This window comes from Buteo buteo, chromosome 6, assembly GCF_964188355.1.
Source record: "Buteo buteo chromosome 6, bButBut1.hap1.1, whole genome shotgun sequence".
Lineage (NCBI taxonomy): Eukaryota > Metazoa > Chordata > Aves > Accipitriformes > Accipitridae > Buteo > Buteo buteo.
In genome coordinates, this window is record NC_134176.1 from 44,240,653 (window position 1) to 44,254,473 (window position 13,821).

At 46.5% G+C, this 13,821-nt stretch overlaps 1 protein-coding gene across 3 annotated transcripts in view; it reads right to left on the bottom strand.

Annotated features, from left to right (window-relative positions):
• LRP4 (LDL receptor related protein 4) overlaps nucleotides 1–13,821 on the bottom strand; it is an 84,791-nt gene that overhangs the window by 18,412 nt on the left and 52,558 nt on the right. For 2 of the 3 annotated variants that reach the window (XM_075030818.1, XM_075030820.1), the window contains exons 4-17: nucleotides 12,380–12,493; nucleotides 11,815–11,931; nucleotides 9,228–9,356; nucleotides 8,772–8,891; nucleotides 8,515–8,640; nucleotides 6,056–6,181; nucleotides 5,472–5,606; nucleotides 5,178–5,303; nucleotides 3,325–3,555; nucleotides 2,870–3,026; nucleotides 2,289–2,506; nucleotides 1,777–1,953; nucleotides 1,078–1,203; nucleotides 164–372 (exon numbers count right to left, since the gene is read on the bottom strand). In XM_075030818.1, the coding sequence (XP_074886919.1) occupies nucleotides 164–372; nucleotides 1,078–1,203; nucleotides 1,777–1,953; nucleotides 2,289–2,506; nucleotides 2,870–3,026; nucleotides 3,325–3,555; nucleotides 5,178–5,303; nucleotides 5,472–5,606; nucleotides 6,056–6,181; nucleotides 8,515–8,640; nucleotides 8,772–8,891; nucleotides 9,228–9,356; nucleotides 11,815–11,931; nucleotides 12,380–12,493 (2,111 nt within the window). The remainder of the gene's footprint in view (nucleotides 1–163; nucleotides 373–1,077; nucleotides 1,204–1,776; nucleotides 1,954–2,288; nucleotides 2,507–2,869; nucleotides 3,027–3,324; nucleotides 3,556–5,177; nucleotides 5,304–5,471; nucleotides 5,607–6,055; nucleotides 6,182–8,514; nucleotides 8,641–8,771; nucleotides 8,892–9,227; nucleotides 9,357–11,814; nucleotides 11,932–12,379; nucleotides 12,494–13,821) is intronic. The other variant, XM_075030819.1, reaches the window with a different exon arrangement.

A 13,821-nucleotide genomic window follows, 5' to 3' on the forward strand; every position in this document is an offset into this window, starting at 1 on the left:
AGTGATCTCAGGGCTCCTCTGAGCCAGAACTAGGCAAATTAATGAACAACAAATCCAGCATGAATTGCAGCTCCTTAGAAGGCCTGTGTATCCCAGTGGCTTCAAATCTGATGCTCAAGGACTCTCCCGGCTAGATGACCTCCACATGTAGTTAACACTGTACCTCCTGGCTTGATCCATCCCATTTTGCTCGGCTGATTGAGTCGGTGCTAACATCTGTCCAGTAGACATAGTCATCCTTTGAGTCCCAGTCTAGAGCCACAGCGCTGCGAACATCAGCAAGGGGGATGACATCATCTGACAGGTCATCTGTGTCAAAGCTGATCCGACGGATGTCCATCCTTCGGGCAAAAAGCAGGAACTTGTCAAGACCTGATCAAAGGTCGAAAGGTCTTCTTTTAATTTCTCTAAGTTCAACAACACAGTAATAGACACAGACAATTCCCTGCTATATTCAACCTTAACCACTTACATCATCTCTCACTGGCAGGTCACAGCCCAGGATTTTACTGGTAGCAAAATACCACTGGGAGGGGATGGGTGGGGTGGGTGAGCAGGGGGGAACAGAGTAGTAGGGAGCTGTCTCCTGGGGGTAACCTATGCTGAGGGAACAAAGTCAACCATATTCTTCAAAGAATGGCATAGACCTCCCTCCAAATCAAATAGCTATTTGAGAATAGCTCTTGAGAATCTAGGAAACAGTTGGCCTAATTCCTCCACATGGTTGCAAACAGAGAGAAACTGTGGCAATTAAGAGGACTGAATTTTTTGTTCATCACTGACACAGCTCCTATGGGAGTTTAAGGGAAACAATCAGCTGTGACAGGTAGCATGGCACCAATAGCAGCCCTGAAATAAAGGCCCAAGGATGGAGCTTCTCCATGTCCCACCCATCAAACCTAGCGAGGGAAATGCATCAAAAAGGTGAAGCATCCTCTGGCAGGGCCCTTAATACTACTAACTCAGTATATCCAGCTGCATGTCCTTGGAAGCAACTGCTGCTGCTGACTCCCATTGCCAACCCTCTGCCACCCACTGAACATCTGAGCATGCAGGCTGTGGTCCCACCTCACTTACTCTGGGCGCAGGCATGGCTGCTGGTCTTGCGGAAGCCCGTGGGGCAGGCACAGGTGTAATCCTTGCTGCTTGGCAGGCAGAGGTGAGTACAGCCCCCGTTGTTGGCCCCACAACGGTTTCTCCCTGCTCAAGTAGCCAAAGACAAAACCAACCACGCATAAAGCAAAGAGTAAAGAAAAGAGGATAAACACCAGTCAAGGTGTCCAGACCCACATGGATAAGATAACTTGTCTAACCGGAAGTTAATTGAGAATAAGGAAACATTTAAACTAAACCACTAACTCCATTTGTAGAGCTCGATTTTAAAATGAAGCATTAAACTCAGTCTACTTCTAGAGCAGATTATGGCAACCGAAGAGGAATAAGGGAGGTGTCAGTCACTACTAGTGCCCACTTTTTAATTTTTTCCCTCTCCCGAAACAGCTCTTGCATAAACAAGCCGCAAGTACTTCTTACTGAAAAGGGTCCACTCCTACGTGTCAGCAGGGGGAGCTGTGGTAACACCGAACACCAGGTTACCGGGGCAGAGGGACCTCCACTGAACTGCCAGATGGAGCAAGTCCTGTGACAGCTCTGGACAGAGGTGGTGGATGTGTCGATATGCTGGGTTCATGCTTGCCATCTCCCTGCTTTACAGGGTGGTGGGTGGCAGCAGGTCTTCTAGTGGCTCAAATGGGTCTCTACCCTCTCTGCAGTTACCTGCTGGCTGGCGCTGAGGATGCAGTGTGTGGATGTCCATAGGGAAGTGGAGCTTGTTGCGGATGATCTCCTGGTTCTTGCCTGTGAATTTGTTGGCACTGTTGATGCTCTTGGTGTGCCAGTCTGTCCAGTACAAACTGTCCTCAAACACAGTGATAGCAAATGGGTGTGGGAGGCCTGTAACGGACATCCAATACAGGGATATAATCAGGTCCAACAGGACTCAGGCTAGCAGGGAGACAAGGGAAAGCTCTTTCCATTGCCCCTTAGGTCTTGTCACAGTCAACCTGCTCAAATCCAGCTTACACTAATATAACAGACAATTCTTCTCTCCTGTCCACTGAAGACTGCATAGCAAACCCCCTCAGCAGTGGCAGAATTCATCCCACAGTGAAAGAACAGGAGAAAAGCATAGAAGTAGGAACCAGTGGCTCTGAAACTCAGAGTAGCCCTGTGTTACTCTCTCTTCTTTACTGCAAAGAGCACTCTCCGTATGTAGCCCTGTTACTTACCTTGGCTAATAACAGCCTTCCTATTCCGCCCATCGAGGTCAGCCCTCTCAATGACATGATGTTTGGCATCTACCCAGTACATTCGATGTCCTGCATAGTCAATGGTCAGTCCATTGGGCCAGAAGAGGTGTGTATCCGCAATGATGCGCCGATTAGAGCCATCCATGTTGGAATACTCAATGCGGGGAGTGTTCCCCCAGTCAGTCCAGTAGATAGTGCTGGAGGAGGCAGGGAGAGACAGACTAGAAAATTCATGTCCCACATACTGCACCCAGCATCACTCCCTATCAGGGCAGAACAGTATCAGTCCTGTGATCTTGAGCATGAGAGTGGGTCATAGGCATGGGAGAAGCGACAGCAAACAAGGTAACACCCAGCACTTTCAGGCTGGTGAAACCTGAAGGGCCCAGAATAGGATTATGGCTCTGAAGGACCCCAGCATTGACAGGTTCCCCAAACTGGCAGTACCAAATGAAGGCTTGAGCCCAGAGGCAGCCTTTGTGACCAAGGATGGGGTTTTCAATGTTCACCTGGAAGCACTTGCATGGAGGGGCTCACTGGGGTCCTACATTTTCACTTACCCCTCCATAGGATGTAGGGCAATTGCTCGGGGCTTCTCCAGATTCTGCCACAAAAGCACTTTCCTGTGAGTGCCATCCAAGTTTGCTACTTCAATTCGAGATGTCCCAGAGTCTGTCCAGTATAATTTGTCATGGATCCAGTCAATAGCAAGTCCACCTATCTCCAGGGGAGAATTAAGCACAGAATGAAACCAGGAGCATGATCTGCTCAGAAAATAGTTCCCTTTCCCTCTTGGCCTCAGAAGAGGCCCAATTCAGTCCTCCAGTCTCTTCTATCAGCCAAGATTAACGCCAGGGGGACACCGATCTCACCCCCACTCCATGCAACCCATCCCCCTTGCTCAGGGAGATGCACTCCATTTTGAATGCTGGGTTCCCACTTCCATCCACCCACCCACCCCTATTCTCACACCATGGTCAGTCCCCAGGCTTTTGCCTTTTTTGTGGTGACGCACCTGGGCTCTCCAGCCCTGTGGAAACCACCTCTTCCACATTGCTACCATTCAGATTGGCCCTCATGATGCGATCAAGAGTGACATCAGACCAAAACACCAGCTCCTTGCTGTGGTGGAAGTCAAGGGCAATGGCATTTTCCAGGTTGTTCAGGAGCAGCGTATACTCTGAGCGATGAGGCAACACTTGTCGGATATCAATTCGATTGGCAAAAAGCAGCACTGGCTCTGGCCCTGAGAATATATGGGAAGACAGCATTAGAGTACTTTGACAGGGTCCTGCCTACCATTCCCTCCGCAGCAAGTCCCAGAACATAGTTTTGCAGTATTGTGTCATGGTTTAACTCCAGCCAGCAACTAAGCATCACACAGCCACTCACTCACTCCCCCCAACCCAGTGGGATGGGGGAGAGAATCAGAAGGAAAAAGGTAAAACTCGTGGGTTAAGAACAGTTTAAGAGAACAGAAGGGAAGAAACTAATAATGATGACAATAATAAAAAAAGGACTGGAATATACAAAACAAGTGATGCACAATACAATTGCTCACCACTCGCTGACCGATGCCCAGTTAGTTCCTGAGCAGTGATCCCCCCAGGCCAACTCCCCCCAGTTTATATACTGGGCATGACATCACGTGGTATGGAATACCCCTTTGGCCACTTTGGGTCAGCTGTCCTGGCTGTGTCCCCTCCCAACACTTTGTGCCCCTCCAGCCTTCTTGCTGGCTGGGCATGTGAAGCTGAAAAATCCTTGACTTAGTCTAGACTTTACTTAGCAACAACTGAAAACATCAGTGTTATCAACAGTCTTCTCATACTGAATCCAAGACATAACACTATACCAGCTACTAGAAAGAAAATGAACTCTATCCCAGCTGGAACCAGGACATACTGGCAGCAAGAAATCAACTCCCAAGTGCAAAACACTTCAGAGAGCTGTTTCACATCCTCAATACACAGTCCTAACTCAAAGATGAGCAGTTTTAAACCTTTTGGCAAACATTCAGTCAGCAAGAAGTGTTCATTCCAGGTCCCACCTAAGCCTGCCTCACCTCAACCTCTGAAACCATACCACTAGGCAGTTACTTAGCAGCTGGACTATAGTTTCCTTTTCATATATCCATCTCCTAGCCATACAAACACACATGCTCTACCACATCTTCTACCAAAGACAAGAAAGTTAAAAGCTGCCTCAGCCAGATATAAACTCAGCAGGTACTTCCACTGCAGAGAAAAAATAAAAAAAAAGAGAAAAAAAAAGGAAAAAGAATATCAACATCCTTTAAGGATTTCACTATGGGAATTCCTAATGAAATCTTAATTCTTTAAATGGCATTTCTAATTCCTCAGCTCCTATATTAGAGGAGCTGAGGAATAAAGTAAAACAAGTATATAGATGCCCTTAAAAAACAGCACATGTCCATACAGCAGCCATTCACAGCATTCAGGACTGGTGAACAGCATCAAGAGTCAAACCACAAAGAGCTGTGATAGAACCTTAGTGACTGGAAAGATTAAGACACTTCCTGAACAGAGATAGAGGCAGGAGGTTGTTTTTGTCCCAGGGTCTGGGTCACCAGGAATGGCAAGGGACTAAGAAAAGAAGGCAAGGGCTGTCCTGCTGGCAGGGAAAGGAAACAGTGAAGTATCTCTCCACGGTCAAAATCACACAAAATTTTCACAGGCATTTACCAACAACCTGGGCATATCTAATACAAATCCAGATACTTCCTTTTCGTCACATGTTGGCTTGGTGAACACCATAATGCTGCCAGTGAAGCATTAGAGACAAAATTATGAGAACTGGACCAACACACACACACACACACCAGAATAAGGCTGAACTCCTCTTTACCTAGAGCTTTGCAGCTACGCTTGTCAGGTCTCAGCTCGTAGCCTTGCTCACACCAGCACTGGAAGCCTCCTTCGCTGTTGGTACAGCCTTGGCTGCAGTAACCTTCCTCAGCACATTCATTCACATCTGCGTGTTACAGACAAAGGGAGAAAATTACCATTAGATCATCAACAAGCCAGGCAATCTGACCGATAGCTTGCTTCTGCTTTCATGCTCCAATTCGCACCCTATCATAGCCATCAACCTCAAGCACATCAAAGCAGCAGGGAGGAGGTTACTGCTCTAAAAACCCACCTTGGCATGATCGGCCATCTTCCAGGAGCCTATAACCTGTGTGGCAGGTGCACTGCACCATCCCTCGTACCATCTGGCACTTCTGAGCACAGCCACCATTGTTGACATTGCAGTTCTCCTCCCCTGTTCGTGGACCTGTGAAAGGAACACGTGAAGATAACTGAGCTGAAACCACAAGGCAGCTGCTTGTGTCCTCAGCTGTTAGGCAGCAGTCACCCTTCAGAACAGGCTGAGCAATATGGGGAGAACACAGACTGTGCTGGAAGCTGCCTCTTCACAGTCAGAACTCTCCCCTGCAGGCCACAACTACAGGGGACAACAAAGCTCAGAATAATATGCTTTCAGGATTCACTATCTCTGCAGGCAAACTTTGATACGTGAGATCATAATCTTCTCCCCATTATTCCTTGTCTGCAGTATGTAACTGGCAAAATCACCAAGGCCTTCTTTCTCAGTCTTCAACTCTGTCCCATTACCACAGCCCAGGTTTTCTTCCTTGCACACATCCTTCAGCAACACCAGATAGACTCCCAACACAACACAGTGCCTCCATTTATGTTTAAGACTGAACTTGGAGGACTTACGGCAGTTTTGATGTGGGCTCTCATCACTGCCATCTCCACAATCATTTGCTCCATTGCACAGCTTCCTCTGGCCAATACAACGCCCGTTCCCACACAGGAACTGGTCTGGGGCACACTGAGGAGTCCCTGCAATAGAAGAAGGGGAAAGTAAGCACACCACAGCTTACTGATGGAACAAAAGTCACAGGGAAGAAAAGGATATAGAACATTTTCTAAGTTTTGTTACAAACTTTACATATGAGCACAAATCCTTTACTTCCTTGAATTCAGCTCATCTTGCACTCCTTACTGCTCCACATATCTTTATGCTGATTTGGAGGCCTGAGAACTGTCCTCCAGACTGAGTCCAGTGTTGCTTTACTGGCAAGTTCAGCTATTTAGTTTCTCTCAGAATGACTGGAAGGTCCTGGCTTAGTTCCCTTTGGTTCCAGATTCCACAACCCTACTCAGCATGTGCAGGAGAGGAGTCAGTTCCTCACTTTAATCATCTGATATGTCACCCCAGCATGGCTATGGATCTTAAACCTGCCTAGGAATGAGCGTCTTGTCCAGCCCTAACTGCACTGTGATGGACTTGGAATGAGATTTACATGCATCCTTGAAATCTGAGCTCAGGCAACAGGATTTCACACAAGCTACACGCTTTAACTTCTGCTGTTGGCACGGACACTCTACAGAACTCTTGTAAGTAAAATAATACTGTTTGTAGGGACTTTGCCAATCTGATCGTTTCTTCAGCAATAACTGCATTGTCCAGTTGCCTCATTTCTTGTACCTCTTAAGCTGACTTGGTTAGTGGTTTCCAAATCACCACCCTCTGATAATCCTAGGAAGACAACAGGACAATACAGTTATCGGCAAAGAAACAATTAGATTGGCAGACTGCCTGTAAGCAGCATGGAAAAGGGTAGTTGTGAGATTAGCAACAAGTACAAATAGGAACTAACAGACACAGCAACAGGGAACATAAAACCAAATCACATGCAGATTCATTCACTTTTCAGAGCACAGGAATGCTTTATATGAAGGATTCTGAAACACGGACTGCATTTGTCATATCGAACGCAAAGATCCTTACATCAGCTGGTCTCCTAGTGTTCTAGGAATCTTCTCTCTATTGCCAATAAAAATATAATTCTGCTCTAAATCCAAGAGGTGACACAGGATTTTAACTCTTGCTACAGACACTGAGACAGCACACTATTTCACTTAGATGAGCCAGTAAACATTCTGCTAGGAAGCCCTAAGTTAATTTTTACCTGCTGACTATCACCATAGACCTAATGCAGAACTGCACAACTAACCTTACAGTAACAATAGCTGTACTCAACCACCTTGGGTTTTGTTTGACATGGAGAGGTTGAATTTTAGTGGCTCTAGAAGTTTGACTTGGCTTCTGGGTGGCAACTCTTCTTTCAATACCTCTAAATACCTTTGTTATCGGGATGAGGAAACTGGGTTACCAGCTTGTCTTTAAATACAATTGCTTTTTCCAGAATCACCACCATCTCCTGCACACTGGTGCTCATGACAGCTGAGCAATCTAGAGCAGCTGCTCTCGAAGGGCTACAAAGTGTGCCTCTCCAGGTCCTCTGAGCTCAGCTGTCCTTATAGAACACCCACTCTCCCCTCCTCAACAGGCCCAAACAAGGGGTACAGTTTCACAAACCCCTTTCGTCAGCCCTAAACCCACTGTTTAAAATACACTGATCCAGGAGGGTCAGTATGCACAGCTGGGCTCCACTCAGTGGGATGAATTCATGGACCAGTACACACTATTCCTCAACAAGGCCTACAGACATCCTGAAGGATTTAAGAAAAATAGAAGATTCTAGATATTCCTTGAATCCTACCATAACACTAGGGTCTGTTGAAACCCTCCTCTTCTCCATAACCACTATTATATAAAAGAATGGCTATATACGAAATAATTACTAGAAAGAGAGAGAGTGACTCCTGAGCAAATATCTAAAGGAGGAAGCTGACACCCTTAACCTCTAAAACAAAGACTTTATCCTTCACTTCCACAAAATGCCCTTTTTGATTCCACTGCCTGCTAGAATTGCTTGGCAATTTCACAAGGCAACATGAAAGCTATCCAGAACTATCTAGAAGGCATGAGTTAGACACAGTCCATTTGACAAAGGTAGCAACTTTGCACACTATTAATGCTTCCAAGTCTGAATGGAATCGTCTCAGACCTTTGTGGTTATTCATAGTGTAGGGACAGTACAGGAAGATACAGGGATCTGATATTTGACAAGAAAACACACTTAAGTTAGTTTAAGCACACAGACCTGCACCTGTTTGCAAGCATATAAGATAGCCTATAGATCCCATTCTTCAGGAAGGATGGAAACTCCAGGCTGAACTCAGTGAAGAAATCCAAAAGAGACTTCACTACCTATTACCTCCAGAATGGAAACAGTAGCTATAAGCAGCAAGGCAGCAGGCCAAACCTGTGTTCTCACAGTTCTCCTCATCACTGTTGTCAGAGCAGTCATCTTCCCCATCACAACGCCAGGACAGACGGACACAGCGCCCTGATTTACAGCGGAACTGGTCAGCTGTGCACATAGATGTAGCTGAGGGACCAAAAAAAAGAACATTAGATGAGCACAAAGGATCAGAAGAGGCCCAATTCCAAAGCTAACAATCCCAAACACTCTTTTTCATCTGCAGAAACTGAACACTTCCACCAGTTCCCAGCACTCACTGCAGTTCCTCTCATCTGACTGGTCATCACAGTCGAAGTCTCCATCACACCTCCAGCCAGCGTTAATGCACAAGCCACTGTTGCACATGAACTCTCCAGAGCGACAAGGCTGGTGAGATGCTGCAGAGGTGGTAAAGAATATAAAGAGCAAACTCAGACCAATGTAACATCCCCAAAGCCTCTCAGCACTACCCTTACACTCCACTATAGTGGAACTTGGTCCTGAATATGACTCCTCCTGGAAACTGCTTTAATTCATGTATGCAGAAGCGTGCTGACTACACACATCACTATTCTCTCTTTCCTCAGTTAAAAAAAAAAAATTATGAAAGAGCCAGCTTACGTATGAACAATTAGATTGCCATCTACACTGCAATGCCTCTCCAGCCAATGCAAAATCCATTTAGTCTTGCAACTCATATGCTTGGACCAGTATATCACCTTGCACTAACTTACAGCAGTCAGATTCATCAGACCAGTCCCCACAGTCATCGTCGCCATCACAGTGGTAGATGTCCAAGATGCAGCGTCCATATGCACACTGGAACTCCTCCAAGCTGCAGGTGGCAGCTGGAACATCTGATGCTAACAAGGGAACCAAAGAAAAAATGCCTGAGGTGACAGGGCACAATCCAGTTTAGATGCAACCTTCTCAAATAACGGACTAGCAAGTATTCAATGGAAAGGTATTGGAAATTACTAGCCATTGCTGCATCTCTCTGCATGACTTGTATTACTGAGAGGAACTTAAGTGTTGTTTGTGCTTCACTGAGAGGCAGGTTAAGCCTATATATAAAGACACCCATGCAGACAATCCACTAAAAATAATAATAATTAAAAAATTACATAGGATGTTAGTCTATAAACACTAACTTTTCAAGAGCCATTAAGTTCTAGAGAAGGAAACAGCTATGAAGGAAGGGCTGATGGGAAAGCAACAAAAAGGATCCAAGAGTGTCACCTTCTGTCTTGTGCTTGAGAAACTACGTCTTAGTGCCCTCCAGAAAGTGTTTAAATTGTTTATTAAACCTGAAAAAGGTAGATAAAAACACAGATGGAAAAATAAAGATACCCTTTAGGATAGGTCTCTATTAAGGACTGAGGCATGTCAGAATGCAACCTTAAAGTATGGAATGATTCCTTTAAAATTTTAACAAAAATAAGCACCTGAAGACTGAAGAAAGCAAGCAAGCAGCAAGGTGCCCAAGTCTGCAGCTAACCTTTGAGGATTTCCCCACCTCCCTTTCCTCTCAAGCTGTCGCCAAAAGAAACCATAAGGAGCACTGCCAGACAGATGACCCCGGGCAAAGCCCAACAAACTCATAGTCAAGAATTTGCCCACTGTTGTCTGTTTAACAGTACACTATGTGGGAAGGGGTGAAAAATACTGAGTCCCACACAACAGAATCTGACACCTCTTCTCATACTGTCCAGAGAATGAACTGCATGTTTCAGGCATATAAGTCTCCCAGCTGAGGAGCTCTGAAAACAAATCCATTAAACAAAAGGGAAAAAAACAGACTGACAGTCTGGGAAGTGAACTACACCTGCCTCTCCAACCTGAAGTAGCGGACACAGCCTCCAGGCATGCAGTAAGAGCTTTAGTTCAGTGAGTATCCAGTGGCTAGGTACTGAAATGTGTGTTAACGCGTGCCTCGTGAAAAGAACCTGAAAGGAGTGTTTGGGTCTCCTTGAGGAGAAAATGAAGCCAGCAACTTACATTCTCATGTAGTGTGATTCAATTGTCACACACACACACACGCCAAAAGAAACACACACACACACAAGAAAAAAAACACACAAAAAAGAACAGTGTAGTCCCACCTTGTCTTAGATGAATGAGAAGCAGGATTGGAGATAACAAAAAGATGACAACCACATGGAGGAAGATAAGAGAAAGGGAGGTAGCCAAACTGAGCTTCTCAGTGAGTTACTTAAAATGCCTTACAGAGACAACTGCCACCCAGGACTGGAGAAGCATTCCAGGTCAGAGAAGCAGGGGTGCCAATTCTGGGTGCCCCTCCACTCCCACAGGAGGCAAGGTTGAAACATCTCCCCTCCCTTCCCAAGGGCCTATTCATGGCCTGCAGGGAAGTGACAGACAAGGGAGTGAGAAAGGGAGAGGGGGAAAGGAGAGGGAGAGAGGCTGGCTTCCTCTTAGAGCCCTTTCCTCCCTTAGAAACGTTTGCAGCCCCTGGCTCCCTGCCAACTCTCATTATCTGGAGAGATAAAAGACGACTCCCCCATGCATCCACTCCCCCTGCCCTTCAGGAGCTGGCGGCCCTGATCCCCCTCCCAGAGCCTTTTGAAGTTTCCTGCTATCTAGAACAAATTCTGCAAAATGCCTTTGAAAGCAGGGTGGGGGAAGGGACCACTGCAACTTCCACAGACACCCACAGTGCTCACAGATACAGGAGAGAGGCAGTGGGGGTTAGGAAGGGACATAATAGACTTCTGTCCCACTTGCTGCAAGCCTGTGAAGGTGGACGAGAAAAACGACTGTTGTGGGCTCTCACGGCCCCCCTTTCCCATCAGTCACTTTTCGGACAACATCCTCCATAAAGCATCCGAGTGAAGAGAGGTTGGTCACGCAGGCAGCCCCTGCAGCGTGTCAGCTGGGGACGTGCAGTCCCTGAGGATGCTGTCAGTGGGCAGAGTGCCCCGCAAAATTTCAGGCAGGAATCAGACATGAGGAAAAAGAAGGGAATAGTTTTCTCCCCTTCCCCCCTGGCCCCCAACTCCTACAGTTTTGTAAAAGCTGTATTCAGTAAAGCATAAGCCTCCTGCTCCCACTCAAGATCACACAGCCATGGGAAGGAACAGAGAAGCAGCCAGGCACAGACGAAGTATGCCTGTGAGGTAACACAAGAGATACACCATTCTCTTGTGCCCTCTGGGGTAGGCAATAGAAGGCAGCATAGCTGCCAGTACAGGCAGGACTAACTTGTTTTTGATCTCTGCTGCAGAAAATGTGCCAAACCCCAAGACAGGAGCAGGTCCAAAGGGCTATTTCCTGTGGTTACAAAGCAAGGAGAGCACTTACGGCAATTCTCTTCATCTGAGCCATCCTTGCAGTCTGTGTCACCATCACAGAACCAGTGCTCAGCTATGCAGCTACCGTCACTGCAACGAAACTCCTTCTCTGAGCACTTTCTCATATCTGCAGAGACAGCAACGCAAACAAAGCCTTGTTTTTTCTCACGAGTACCCAGGAAACAACCACACCATGCTCCCAAAGCTCCTAGGGCACCCACGAACAAGATTGCTCATTAAACCATACATACCCGTGTCATGCAGTGCCTGAGCAAAAACATCATTGTTCATTTAACTGACAACAGAGTGCTGGATTCAAAAGGAATCCATGGGACTTCACAATGGCATGTCAAGGAATAACAGGTCTCAAGTGATTTTTGCCTGGCAGGTAAGCCACACAGCCTGAGATCCCAAGTAGCCAGCCCTGGGAACAGAATATCCCACAAGCCCAGCCCAGACAAGCCAGCTGTGAGCCATCGCCATGCTCAGGGGATCCTAGAACTGCACAGGTTAGAGTCTGTACAACCCCTTTTAAAGCACTGCCAGGGCAGCATTTGTAGGACCACATTACTCACCACACTGCTCATCACTGTTGTCGCCACAGTCGTTGTCACCATCACAGTGCCACAGGCTGCGGATGCAGTATCCATTCTGACATGAGAACTCATCTTCCTCACACTCCCGTGGTGCTGCAGGGACACAACGGAGATAAGGTGAAGGCAAGGCAAGAAGATTTACCTTGCAGAACACCAAATCTGTGACATATTACAAATTGAGCAACGTCATCCTCCAAGGACACCATAAAGTTGGAGAGCCGATTCCCTTTCCCCTAACAATACCAGGAGGGCCACTGTGAGGTTTCTTGAGTGTCTCTCTTCCACTCCATCCACAAGTCAATAGTACAGCAGGCTCTAAAAGTTGAGAACATGGCTTGGAGAAAGTACCTGGAACAGAACGATGGAGCCACCTGTCCTGTGCTGGTATTCTAGCACAGCCCCAAGCAAGGCTCAAGAGCTCCCTGCACAGAAAAAAGGCAATCCAGGCCTCTTTTTAAAGGCATTAATAGGCCCTATCATTATCTAACAAATAATTGTTGGTAGAATTACATCTCCACCTTCTTTTCAACAACAATGCCAAAGCTACGTTCAAAGGAAAGGAAATGTTCATTGAAAAGGGAGAGAGAGAATTTAAGCTTCCTCTTCTGAATGTCACAGTATTTGCAGCCTCATTCCACCCTCTTTGCCAGACTTCTAAGGAAGCTTGTCTGTAGACCAGTAAGGAAAGGAAAGTGACTGCAAAATTTGCACCCGAGGACCTCAATCCAACAGAAACCCTCCTATAGTTACATGCTAGTCTGAACAACCCCCTGTGAGTCTCTTATTCACAGAACCTTGCCTTCCTCCTTTTATTAGTCTCCAAATCTTTTGACCACACCCTTCTCCACTCTTGTCTCAGATATGAGGGCATTCCAACTTTTTCTGAAAAACAGAAGACCAAACAGACCCCGGACCTATACACCTCTTCTTTCATGAAATACCTTTGAACAGACTGGAAAACTGAGCTCAGTCCTGTGATCCAGAGCATCACAGAGGATGTCAAACCCCTGAACGTTGCTTCCCAGCCCTTTGCCCAGAAGGGCAGGCAAAGATCAAGGGCATACTGATGAAAAAGTGAATTCATTTCCACACAAGTATTGGACATGGAATATTTTACAACCAAGAGCTTTATTTTTGCATTTTTTGAGATGTGGTTCCTCCATCAGAGCCACTCTGGGGCACCAGGCACACAACTTTTTTAGAATTCAAGGGCTATACAGTAATGTTTATTAAGCAGCTGCAACTATCTCAACCAGACAGCAAAACACTTCTGCCCCTAACTGCAGCCTGATGCCAGCCCTTGCAACCAGTGCAGTTTCAGAGAAGCTGAAGCTCCAGTGCCACATAACATGCTGGTTCTCTGGCACATGCTGCAAGTACAGACCTGATGATGTGTCGTGGAGAAGGAAAGCTGTATCCCT